The 13989-nt window shown below is 43.6% G+C and overlaps 1 protein-coding gene across 2 annotated transcripts in view; it reads right to left on the minus strand.

The window, feature by feature from the left end:
- Window positions 1-13989, minus strand: part of LOC119660389 (nicotinamidase) — a 133374-nt gene that overhangs the window by 23215 nt on the left and 96170 nt on the right. For both annotated transcript variants that reach the window (XM_038068913.1, XM_038068912.1), the window contains exons 4-8: window positions 12325-12429; window positions 12135-12269; window positions 10613-10741; window positions 10389-10557; window positions 10188-10330 (exon numbers count right to left, since the gene is read on the minus strand). In XM_038068913.1, the coding sequence (XP_037924841.1) occupies window positions 10188-10330; window positions 10389-10557; window positions 10613-10741; window positions 12135-12269; window positions 12325-12429 (681 nt within the window). The remainder of the gene's footprint in view (window positions 1-10187; window positions 10331-10388; window positions 10558-10612; window positions 10742-12134; window positions 12270-12324; window positions 12430-13989) is intronic.

Below are 13989 nucleotides of genomic sequence, written 5' to 3' on the forward strand. Positions count from 1 at the left end.
TGTGGAGTCGGTGCAGGAATTTTCTCGGATATACGAAGTGCGGCGTATGGACCCATAGGAGTGTATTCCAAGCAGAAGTACTGGTGATACAGGAAAACTATTGATATCTGAGGCATGATCCGGGCCCCAAGCGTAACATAGCCATTCTAACCGACAGCCGAGCGCCCATTAAGGGTTTGTACTCAGTAGTAATATCATCCAGGCTGGCAGGGCAGTACAGGGATGCGCTGAACATATTGGGCGACACACTCAAAATCGCCCTCTTCTGGATTCCCGGTGATAGGAACATAGTGGAGAATGAGCTGACGCATTTGGGAAATAATCTTGGGTCACTTCTATTCTTCTCAATATAAACGAATAATCGCGTAGTATATATTTTGATAGACAACCTAAATTTTAAAATAAAAGCATAGAGGATGTTTCCTTTTCCAATCTTCTTAAGGTTTTGTGTTTAAAACCTTATTAAAAATCGGTTTGCTATCTGTCCGTCTATCTGTCTTTTTGTTTTTTTTTTTTTAGGGATGGAGGTGAAAATCTTACAAAGACACTAGCGCGCCAGATTGCAGCAGCGTCTGCGATTCTCAACCACTAAAACCATCCCACTTTCTCCTTTTTCCTTCCCCGCGGGACCGCCGCAAAGCATTACTTCGCGGGGTGGACTGCGCTTTAAGCGACTAAGCGCTCGCATCCTCCTTGCCCGCTCCGCTCTTCCAAGTTCCTCCTGTATTCTTTTGATTGCGGAGTTCACCGCACACCAGTTTCCCTCTGACTTCAACATCTCCCCGACGATGTTCTGCGGGCTTAGGTTGGTTTTCAGTGAGTCTTCCAGACTTCTCCTTTCTCAGAAAAATCATGGACAGTGGAAGATAACATGCTCCGGGTCCCTCAGGTGTGCAGCCACATTCAGGACACAAGGGAGAATCATCCAGCCTGAATTGGTGCAGGTACTTCCTGTAACCACCATGTCCTGACAGGAATTGCTTCAGATGGTAGTTAATCTCGCCGTGTCGGCGCTGGATCCACTCCTCAGTACCGTGAATCAAAGTGTGGGTCCAGTGACCCCTTTGCGAGTCGTTCCACCGTTTCTGCCACTTCTCCAGCGACTCTCGCCTTGCCGCCTTTCGGTATTCTGTATCCTTTTCAGGAGGATTCATTTTCCTTGTCTCGTACAGGCAGCGTGTCTCACTTGCCAGAATGTCTATCGGGATCATTCCCGCAATAACACACGCTGCCTCGCCTGATATTGTTCTGAAGGCGCTGCACATCCTTAGCGCCACTAAGCGGTAAGTCATATTCACTCTCCTACGATTACTCTCACATGCTAATGCTTTCTCCCAAACTGGTGCCGCGTATAATAGTGTGGAGCGAACCACTCCGGCTACAAGTAATCTGCGACTGTACCTTGGACCTCCAATGTTAGGCATCATCCGCGCTAATGATACACTGGTATTTGCCGCTTTCTCACAGGCATAGTCCAGATGTTCCCTGAAATTGATCTTAGCGTCAATCATCACCCCCAGGTATTTGATAACCGGCTTCGAAGTGATGACGTGACCACCAACGCGAATATTAATCGTATTCCTCTTCCTACGATTGGTAATCAAGACCGCCTCCGTCTTTTGTTCCGCAAGGTCAAGCTGAACCATCTCCAGCCACGCTTTTATGGCGCTAATGGTTTCGTTAGCGTACATTTCGACGTCTGCAGGTTCTTTCGCGACGACAACCACAGCTAGATCATCTGCGAAACCGATTATCGTGGCCTCCTTTGGCACGGGAAGGACAAGGACCCCATTGTACATGACATTCCACAGGAGAGGTTCCAACACTGAGCCCTGTGGTACTCCTGCGGTGACGGCGTACTGCTTGGATCCCTCATCCGTGTCGTACCACAGTGTCCTCTCCGAAAGGTAACTGTTGAGGAGCTTAGTCAAGTAACTAGGGACACCCGTTTTAGCCAGTGAACTGTTTATCCACTCCCAGCTTGCGGAATTGAACGCATTTTTGATGTCCAACGTCAGTACGGCACAGCATTTTTTAGACGACATCGCGTCTCGAGCCAGCTTCAAAACAATCTCCACGACGTCGATCGTTGAGTGGGCTTGACGAAATCCAAATTGTCGTTCCGATAGTCGATCCTTGTATTCAATAATAGGGAGCAGACTGTTGTAGATCATCCTTTCGAGCATCTTTCCTGCCGTGTCGATAAGGCAAATCGGTCGGTATGGTGATGGGTGTCCTGGGTGTTTATTCGGCTTCGGGAGCAAAAGTAGTTTTTGCCTCTTCCACCGGTCGGGGAAAACTCCTTCTATCATGCATGCACACGGTGATAAACCAGTCGGGTCTGGTCCTAACAGCGAGTTTAAGGGCTCTATTGGGAACAGCATGCAGACCGAGTGCTTTATTATCACCAACTCTCCGGCAAATTTGCGTAAGTTCCTCCTCAGTTACCGCAGGTATGGTGTAGACGTCCAGTGCTCGCTTGTGTTGTTTGCGCTCCCCTTTATCCGGGGGGAAGGGTGCCGTCACAATATCGAGCAGAAGATGCGGGCAGGTCAGTTGTGGTGTTCGCCCTCTCATCTTCTTCATAACTATCCTGTACGCTGTTCCCCAGGGGCTTTGGTCTGCCGTCTGTCTGTCTGTCTGTTCGTCACATGCATTTTTCTCGGAGACGGTTATAGCAATTGACACCAAATTCGGTAGAAAGGTGGGAACTGTGAACCCTCACACATACAGTGAGTTACATCTAGTTACATCTATTTAAGGGGGTCCCCATACATGCAAAAGGAGGGTGTAATTTTTTTTTCATCAAATATAGTCATGTGGGGTATCAAATGAAAGGTTTCGGTTAGTACTTTTCGAAGCCGGTCTTAGTTTTGACATTTGTTGGAAAGGTGGCGGGTGCGGGGGGTTGAAAGTGATCATTTCTTTAAAGGGGCCATTCTCAGCAACTACCAAACCAAAAAAATATGAAAAAAATCAAGAGGCTGCCACTATATGGTGCCTGGTCTCCGAAATACCTTTCATACCGATATCTGTTCAAATAAAGTTAATAATAGTATATTACTATATTTTTTTGTAATTGACTGGAAACCCCCCATAAATTCATCCTAGCAGCGGTAATATAGGCTGTAATGTGGAGCATGATCTTACCAAGTTTGGTGGAAATCGCACTATTACTAACAAAGTTATAATACGTCAAAGTTGTTACTTATTTGAAAATTGAAGACTATGAATGTCAACATCACCCGAAAGTGGATACTCTCACATAATATATAGATGTATTTCGTGCTACATACTAAGAAATACACAAAACCTTTCATACCTGAAGCGTGCAGCTTCCGGTTTCCCGACATGTTTTTTTTTTATATGGAAACGAGCAGATTACATTAACCAGTTATCATTTTCAGAATCAGTCGCACAGTAAAAGGGCTGGCTCCCAAAAAAGAATATTTTTCCTGTGAAAATAAAGGAAACCTTTTCTCCTCAGAGAGAGTACATGCACCTCACTGTAAAGAGGAAAACGAATAAACAAATTAATGAACAAATCCTTTTCATTTATGAGATATCATCACATTTTAGCGTATGAGAAACACTTCGTGTCGTGCGTGCAAGGTAATTGTTGTAAGTTTTCCTCTTCATAACTCAGAATTTGAAATTGGTGTTTGTGGTCGCGTCACATTCAAACTTATTATTATTAAAATTATTAGTACTTAAATCGGGAAATTCCACATACGCCAGTGTGTTGCATGTGGTTGTTGTTTGTCACGAATATAGAAACGTCTATAATATGTCGTTGAAACAGTGAAGCAAATGTTGTGTCTAACCTTCCTGCAGTTGGTTAAAATCTCGCTCTCACTTATTTATGCGTTGCTTCCATTTTATAGGCCAAACCTTAAATGCACAAGAATTCAATGACTGAATACAGACTGAAATTAGGAAAGGTGCCCTTTAGGGATCTAGGGTGAACTTAAGGGGGATTTGAAGTAAATTTTCAAAACATCATAATATACAATTAGCTTTATTTGAGGAAATATCGGAACGGGGAGTCTTTTTAGGTCTAGGCACCATGTGCATGGACCACGATGATTTTTTTTGGGATTTCTGGGTTGGGTGGCTTTTGAGACCGATCATTGAAATATAATAATTGAACTTTTTCGAAATCCCGCACTCCTCCCGTTTGCCAACAAAGTCAAAACTAATTCGCTAATCGAGACTTTTCATTTGATACCCCACATGACTATATTTGGTATAAAAATTTTACACCTCACTTTTACATGTATGAGGAATACCCCCCCCCCCCCCTAAATTCCACGCAGAGCGATGTTACTGACCACCAAGGAGATTCACAGTTCCCACCTTCTCACTACATTTCCTATGAGCAGAAGAAACCGTTTCTGAGGAAATGGATGGTACAAGCACACGGACAGACAGGCAGGCAGACAGACTCTTGTTGAAAATCATTTAGGATTTATTCCCCCAAAAAGAGAGGGGTTCTGACACCATTCAGAGAACTCTCTAAGACGGCAATTTCGGCAGTAGCCACAGACGAACTGGAAGCGGCAGAAATTGGTACCGTTACCTAAGGCTGGCAAACCTCCTGGTGCGCCATACTCCTACAGACTCATATGTCTTCCATCTTTAATAGATTGCTCCCGGTCGTTAAGAGCCAAGGAGGCTCTTCAGGGTGGCAGTATGGGTTCTGCAACGCTATATTAACGATTGATGCCATCAAATTAGTTACTGCCTTGGCCGAATGTGCAATTCACGGAAAGGTTAGTACCAGCAAAGATTACGCGATAGTGACCCTGGACGTAGGAAGTGCATTCAATTCCGGCATTCTCGTTGACATTGTGGACAGCTTCTTGTAAGAACAGATACTCTGGTATAAAACGATGGATGGACGTCAGAATTACACCATCTCCGCGGGTACCACATACGGCTCCGTACTGAACTCACTACTGTGGAATGTCATCACACGGCATTGCACTAGTTGTTGTCGCAAAACATCTCGAAAATGCTAAGTTGTACTCATGCCAAGCAACAGTGCTGTTAAGGCTTGGTTAGCTAGTACTGGACTAGCGCTCGCGGAGGAAAAAATGAAAGCAGTCCTCTTCATGAAACGTCGGGAGAATTGGGAGTCTTATCGTCATTTTCAAGCCTTCCATCAAGTACTTGGGGGTGATGATAAATACAAAGCTCAGTTTTAAGCAACAGGTGGAGTATATTCACGAAAAGACATCCATCGTAAGTCAGTATGGCTCTGGCAAGAATGATGCAGAATGTGGGAGGTATACTTGCAGGCTGCTTGTATCCATCCAAATTCTATCTTACTGTATACAGTCCCAGTTTGGGGATCACCGTTCCAGCGTTGTTTTATCTAGTGCACACAAACTGAGTGCGGTCCACAAAAGAACGGTCAAAAGGGTGTATTCTGCCTTTCGGGCCGTCTTAGATGATGCAGCGTGTTTAAGAATGGTACCGATTGACATCTTGGCGGATGAGATGACAAACATATGTTGTAAACATAATTTCTCCTTTATCGGAAGCGAAAAAAGCCGAAAGGGAGAGATTTATAATCAGATGGCCGCGATGGTACCATTCAAACAAGCCTCGTTGGATACCATCAATACCTGCATAGGTTTGAATTGGGCACCTTACCTGATTGTTCAAATTGCGATGGGGTTCCGGAGGACCGAGCGCACGTATTCTTCCAATGACCGAGATTCGTGGAAGAAAGGGGGAACTTAGAGGTAAAATGTTATCACCGGAAAATGGTAGCTTGCCAGGAGGACTGGGATGCAATCAACTCCGTGACTGCAACGATGCAAAAAGCAGAGAAGGTGAGGAAGGCGCGGTCGCGATCACCACGGGTAGACGGAAGGGGACCTAGTTAAAGTAAGCTAACTCCGCCCCGCCCCTCCAACTAGGACCTTATCTGCCAGACTGTTTCCTTAGAGTATATTTTTTTACGTTCTTAACGTGGCTTGTTACGATTGTAAATTTGCGACGATCGCTGCAACTAAAACAATGCCTTTTTGTTTCTAACTAGTCACCAAACGCGCTCGCAAAAGAATCAAAACTTCGCTATTGACTTTTATCAGCCATTTACGGAAAATAGAGATGAAAACTCTCGAATGGGAAGAACGACGAATCGTCCATTGAATTGAAAATATCGTCACGTCCAAAAACAAAACTGGCCCGCATAAGTCAGCCTCACAGCCTGACACGAAAACTTCTCTATTGCCTGGACCGATACGTCAAGCAAAAATGCACTTGATATTTTTTCTGAGGCAGGAAAAAGAAATGCATTTGCGCACAAAATACCGGGCTCCTGTCTCAAATATATTACCGGGTACAAAACCCCCTGTTACGTCTAAGACAATAAGTCGGAACTGTTTGCCACATTACTGCAGATCAGTTCTATTCAGTGTAGGAACATAACCCCATGATTCAGGGAATCACAGCTACTCTGGTGTCTCTCCTACCCATCTCTCTCTATTCGCCTTAAGAGTGTCTTCAGTTCCACGAGCCCCAATAATAGTGTCCGGAGACACTTGTTACCCTTCCATCCAAAGGCGTGGCGTTCCCACCTTCTGTAGAAGAAAAGGTGTGGCAGGCATTATTCACCACATCCTGGCAGTAAATGCAGCCGGATGATCATGATTTACCGATTGTGTGCAGGTAAGACTGAAAAAAACCCCCGTATCCACTGAGCAGCTAAGTTAGGTACTAGTCAATCTTACCGTGTTTTCGATTGACCACGGCCGGACGTTTTTAATGAATTGCGCGATTCATGTGCCCCTCGATTCTCCTCTTCCTATACTGCCATGCTCAGAGAGTACGAGTGTGCTCTCTCCACAAGTGAGGGCTCTTTGAATTCCGTCACCTTTTCCGCCTCCGTTCAGCCGCTTGCTGGCTCTGAAACAGTACGATAGGCGGACGCAACTCGCTATTATACTTCTATGCTCCTTACCCCACTTTAACCCCTTCCTCAATCGCATCAATCATCAATCGCTCGAAAACCATATTGATTTGATGAGTAGTGGCCCGCAGCACGTACTGCGTCAGTCAGGCTTGGCTTGAGGCCCTCCTCAAAAATGCACTTGATGGTAAGCTAACTTTGATTGACTGACAATGAAATTATTAATATGAAGAAAGGAGAAAAAAAGAGGATAATGGAGGTGATGAAGGCTGCTAGGTAATAGGCCAGGAAAATGACTAAACCAGTCTGTCCAGCAAATCGACACACGAAAATAGAGAAATAAAATGACTTCTACGTCGTGAAACCGGATACGGCAAGTTTTATTACATGTAAAAAGCTTCAGTAAATAATAGACAAATAATTTAAAGTAAAGAAGTGAAGACTCAATTGATAAATGTGAAGTAAAATCCTTAATTATTTCTTTCGTTGTTAGTCTTTAAAACGGACGCGTAGCTGCAAGCAAGGGAGCAAGTAGTATTCAGAAAATTAAAACGAAATAGGGAAACTGATCGTGTTCGATGCTCATATGCTGATTTTCCTAATAAACATCTAAAAATGGGACAAATTATACCAACTGGTCCTCCAGATTGGGAGTTGGGTAGATCTGCCAATCCTACACGAAAAACCAATATTACGAAGCCACGAAAGAAGTCTTGAGCAGAATGAAGTTTACAGCGACGAATCCGGCCCCAATATAAGGCCGATGTAGCAACATTGCAAGAGATGCGTCGGTCAAGGACCAGCTTTCTGGACAAGAACCAGTACACCATACATTTTAGCAGCCATCCAGCAAACCGTGTGCTTGGAGTAAGGCTCCTAGTCAGCCAAAAAATGAAGCCTGCTGTTATTGTCTTTGAAAACATAAGCGAAAGGCTATGTCCTCTGCAGGAGGCAAATTTAGATATATAAGCCTCATTAACGTTCACACCCGTACAGAGGAGACTGCAGAGTCTGAAAAGGATACCTTTTACTCCTTGGTAACATGGCCGTCAGTCGACATCAACAACCATCTAACACAAGAAAGTACCCTATCTTGCGTCCTCTTTAAACTGGCCCTGGAAAAAATGATCCGCGATACAGTTGTTAATGTGAGAAGCACCACCCTCTTCAAGTCCACCCAACTGCTGGCCTACTATAATATAATGATAATGTATAGTCGGCGCGAGATCTTGGACTGTACATTAATGAGGGCAAGACGAAGTACATGGTGGCAACGTCCGCGTCAAAGACCAAAGAACGGACAACATCAGGTCGCACTGATCAAACGAGAAGAAAGATAGAAGACTACAACTTTGAGACCGTTGATAATTTCTCATAGGGTCGAAAATCACAATTGATAACAGCTATGACAATAAAATCCGCGCATGGTTGTTGGCAGCCAACAGAGCCTATTTCTGCTTACGAAAACTGTTTCGCTCCAAACGTTTTACCATAGGGTCAAAGCTATAACTATATAGAACGATGATCTTGCCAGTCTTTATGTATTCATCGGAGACCTTTGTTCTTAGCAAGAAAAATTACGAACTATTGGTCGCGTTCGATATTCCCCAGCCTCTATAACGATGAAACCTATGAGCGATACTATGACCGTCTAGTTGTGGATAAAATCCGGCTATGGTGGGCGGGTCACCTAATCCGTATAGATGAAGATAATCCAGCCCGGAAAGTCTATAACAGCAATATCTATGGTAGAAAAAGAAGACTTATCAGACGCTGCCTAAAATGAAGCGTGGCATAGGTCAGGACGCCAGACAGCTTTTAGGGATATCGGATTGGTGGACTTCGACGTAAAACCGGGATGTCTGGAGTTCCTTACTAAGATAGACCTGGACCAAATACCGGTTGTTGATGATAATAAACGTAACGAGGGGGGGGGGTTGTTTAGGATATACGGGATCCTAAGTCCACATTCATATGATAGTGGACCATACCAAATGGCAAGCAATTTACTCCCACGTTTTATAGTCCATGGATCCCTAATTTGGGGCATAGCACCCAAGCATTCAAAATGAAAAAATCAAAAAATGACTGACGGTTTCGTCCAGGGCAGAGACAACTCATCAGACGCTGCCTCACCTCTGCCCTGGGAGTAGCGTGACCGAAAGTGCCAGCAGGTGGAAAAACGCTCCCTTATATCATTGCACGCTGCTCCCAGGGCAGAGGTGGGGCAGCGTCTGATGAGTTCCCTCTGCCCTGGATGAAACCGTCAGCCATTTTTTGATTTTTTTCATTTTGAAAGCTGGGGTCTTTTTCGTTTTTGGGTGTCGGGACTATTTTAGTCTCGGTCCACTCGATTGGTGGTGTTTGTCTGAAGCTGGAAGCTTCTAGTGGCACCGTCTTCTTATGATCACTGAGCTACTCTATGTTGAGGTATGGGCGCCTTAAAGAGAAAATCCGCGCCCGAGGTGTTAATTATGTGGACTCAACTTGTATTCCTTTTTCCATTGAAAATTCTTATCTTCCTGAGGGCTCGGGAGAATCCCCCCTCTCGTCAGACCTGAGATATATCGGATCCTGCCTATGCCAGGTGCGGACAGAGATTTATATCTCTGCAATTCGTGGGATAAATATTCTATAGAAAATGACAACAAGGAAATTTGGTATGGAATGGATGGGCGTCCCTAGCACTGTTATATTGAAGTCCGATTTTCTGTTTCATCCCCAGCCTCGGTTGAACAAAATGACGCAGCCGATGATGGCCAGCCGAACGGGACAAAGGCTTAAGAAAAAGAAGAAGAACCATACACAGCTATGCTAGAACCATTTTTGACACCGAAGCTGAAAGAAGCAGAAAGTGAATCCGAACTATCTTCCAGCAGGTTACCCATGTCACCCATGAACAATTTTGTTCGAGTTGCTCCGAATAAAGTTCGGTTGCCGTTCGATCAAGAGAAATATTGACTTTTATTTTCCGCTTCTTCCGACCAACGTCTCTGTGTGCGTCTATTATTTATGGGAATATTTAAAATCTCTTGTGTATATTGATAAATATGGCACCCTGGCTTAGTTCAGATTTTCAATGTAAAATTATTATTATTGGTCGTGCAACATTGCAGAGTTCATGATCATTTCAAAAATTGCCTCAATTCATCTGCTTCGAACTAATGTTTTCATTTTTATCATTTTGCTCACCGAAGAGATACCCATTTGAAATGTAAGGTTCCTCTAGCAAGCCTTATGATCTAATATCTGGAATAATACTCACTTCATTTGAATGTACGATCACCCCGTGGCTTGATATGACATTTTCCTTGGTGTGCTCAATATCGTGCAAATCGACTCCACGGCAACAGTCATCAATCAAAATCGTACGATACCCTGCTGATAGGGCGTCAACAGCAGTCGCTCCTTCATTGGAATTATGATTAGTAACGTTCAAAGGCAAACCTTCAAAATTGACACTCACCTACGCAAACATCATACGCTAATCCACAAACATATATGTCAGTTGCGCCCTTCATTTTTAGCTGCGCATTCAGTGTTGTATCCGAGAGTTTTTTATTGTCCCAAAAAACAGAGTAAGAGTCTACTTCAGGGTTTGTGCCTTTATAAACTTTCGTGCCACTCTCCAAAACCTATGAAATTCAAAGATAAAAGATACAATTCTATTGATATATGAATGAACTTAACCTTAAGATCCTTATGCAGTTCTGCTCCCCAGGAATCTTGTACGCAATGCCTTGGCCATAGTCGCTGCTTCATTGGAGGTGGACCAGCGAAAACCACTGTATCATAAACCTGCGCGGAATCTGCATCTACCTTTAGATTTAGGAGAAAAGATTATCAAACAAAGTTCTGTAAAATTCCGGTATTCATACCCGTATGCACACATACGAGATTAAACAATTAAGTAATGAGACTGATTCCATAAAAACCGTATATTTAAAAATGATTCTACAACTCTCCCATCCCTTTCAAAGTAGTCCCCTTGGTCAGCCATACAGCGATTCCAGCGCATTTTTCACTCTTCGTAACATTTCTGGAACCCTTCGACTTGAATGTCCGCGAGTACCCTCGTTACGGCCGCTTGGATGTCCTTAATTGACTCAAAATGGGTTCCTTTGAACACCGATTTTGTTCTAGGGAACATAAAAAAGTCACAGGGTGACATATCGGGCGAATAAGGCGACTGTTGCAACACGCCGATCCCTCTAGAGGCTAAATACTGGAACAGGCTGAGGGCGGTGTGGTACGGCGCGTTGTCGTGATGAAGGATCCAGTTACAAACGATGTCTAGGCGCACCCTGTCGACTCGTTTTCACAATTTTTCGAGCACTTGGCGATAGTAGATTTGATTTCCGGTTTGCCCCGGTGGAACAAATTCTTTGTCAAAAAAAGTAATAGTAACCGTTTTCTCCTTCGACTTGCTCATGCGAGTTTTTTTTTCCGGCGGCGGGCGTGCGAAGACAACCATTGTGAGCTTTGGCGTTTGGTTTCCGGGTCGTATTGGAAAAACCAGCTCGCGTCGCCTATAATAACTCGATCAAGCAGCGTGGGATCGTTTCCCACTTGTTCCAAACAGTCTTTTGCGACGGCCATTCGATGCTGCTTTTGCTCCTTAAAAAGGTTCTTTGAGACCATCTTTGCGCACGACTTTTTCATCCCTAAATCGCCTGTTAAAATTTGTCTGACTGTTTCACGGCTCCAGTTCCGAAGCCAACATTCGAAATGCTAAACCCCGATCTTCACGGATTAGGGCGCGCAAACGATGCGCATTCACGTCAGTCCGCACCTCGTTTGCTCTCCCATTCCGCGCCTCGTCTTCCACGCCTTCGCGCCCCTCCTTAAACTCCTTATGCCATCGAAACACCTGGGCACAACTAAGAGCACTATCACCATGCACTTTTACAATTTTAGCGTCCGTTTCCGAAGCTGTTTCGTCCAATCTGGCGCAACATTTTATCGCGACGCGTTGCTCTAGATTTCGTTTCTCCATTTTCGTGACGAGCACCACCAACACACGTCTACTCAACACGACATAGCAGGCGAACTAAACAAGCTAGAGCGATGATGAATATATCAATGGAGAGGGAAAGCATGCTGGGGAAGTGGAGGGAGTTTGAAGGTTGCAGATTTACCACAAGCGCGGCAATAAAATCAGTCTCATTACTTAATTGTCTAACCGCGTAGTATCCGAATATGTTACACTTACTGGTGTAGATTCATGAAGTGGCCTCTTCTTTACGTTATCAATGAAGGAGACATGGTCACTCGGATGCCAATCCAATGAATAAAATACTGCATCAAAATCGACTGTTTCTAGTAAGTTGTTGATTGGTTCAATGATCTAAACCACATCAAATCAATACTCAGTAATTAGGAAACCATTTAACTATTCTTACCTCAAGGCCATTATGTTGTGCGCTGCAGTTACTGATGTTTAAGGAGCCACTAATGAAGTCGTTTTGAACGTCAACAATCAAAAAGGCATTCACTGGTCGAACAATCTGAAAATATTTTAATTAACTATTATATTTTCTTTATCTAAAAGTTGGATACTTCCTCACATACAGAAAATCTTTTCGAAAGGTGGATTCACCAGAAAATTTTAATAGTTCGCTCATTTGAGTACCTAATTCCACCCTTCCTGGCATCTCTGACCCGAACAACATTTGAAATGGTCTTTTTCTATAAAAGTCCTTCTGGGAGTTAAACGTTATCATTTATAATTAATTTATATTGCAGCGGAGCGTAGAAGACATCGAAACAGACCGAGGCGACTAACGCAAAGCAAGCATAAATAGATGAAACAAGTCGGAATACCGGAAGCTCGTGCTTCGGGTATAAAGGTTTTGTGTTCATCTTATCTAAGAAATTTCAACGCACATTTTTATACCCGTATACAGCTACAAAGCTACGAGACATACGTACATATTACAGCCGTAGATGTTACGCTCACCCAAAACAAACAAACTGCCTATTTTCGAATACTGTACAACATATAGGCACGTATATAAATTTATCGTGCCCATATTTCCGATTTACTTCTTATATCTATCTGAACTAGGCTCTACCCGCAAAGTTCATTAGCACGCATATATTATATACCTACATACACACATGTCTGGTTGACAAATAACTAAAAAACTAAAACAAAATAATTGTCTGCGACCCAATTCCTAAGAACTCATTTCGTTGTGATATTGACGAATTGATATGTGATGATGACGTCATGCAGGTTGTAGAGTGCACGAAATTCACAAAAAATTGTAAAGTTTTACCCTCTATAACTTTGTTAATAATAGTAGGATTTTCTTCAAACTTGACCAAATTGTGCACTATGTTCTTCATTATATGCATGCCAAATTTTGTACTTCTGGGATGAACATAAGGGGGGTGCCGGGTAAATTTCTAAAATGTGGAAATATACTATTATTAACTTTATTTGTGCAGATATCGGAACCGGATATATTTTGAGGCCTAGATTTCGCAGAGATGCACTACTGAGATTTTTTTCAGATTTTTCGGTTGGATAGGTTCTGAGAACGAGACCTGTTACACTTTTTGGGGGTCATATTTTTGAGCCCTCACTCCCCTATGTTTCACCCAATATAAAATATTGAACCAGTTTCGAAAAGTACTAGTTGAGACCTTTCATTTGATACCCCACATGGGCACATTTTATGAAAAAAAATTTTGCACCCTCCTTTTACATGTATGGGGAGCCCTCCCTTAAACTTAACAGAAAATGGCGTCAGTTCCTGCATGTAAAGGGAACGGCAGATCGCATACTCCTACCAATTTTCGTGACAATCGGTTCAGCCGTTTCCGAATAAATCGGCTGTGACAGACAGACAGACAGACAGACAGACAGACAGACCTGTGAGGAGTGGCCAGATCTCCCATCAGGCGCGACCCCGGCTGGCGGATAGGGGCATACCTATTGATGTGTAAATATGTGTTCATGCACTTTTCTCTTTTGATTGTGCATGGGCTAGTGTTTGCTCATCTCTGGTGCGCGGACCAAAATGGCTATGGGAAGGATACCCAGAACATAAAACCACCAT

Source organism: Hermetia illucens, chromosome 6 (assembly GCF_905115235.1).
Source record: "Hermetia illucens chromosome 6, iHerIll2.2.curated.20191125, whole genome shotgun sequence".
Taxonomy (NCBI): Eukaryota; Metazoa; Arthropoda; class Insecta; order Diptera; family Stratiomyidae; genus Hermetia; species Hermetia illucens.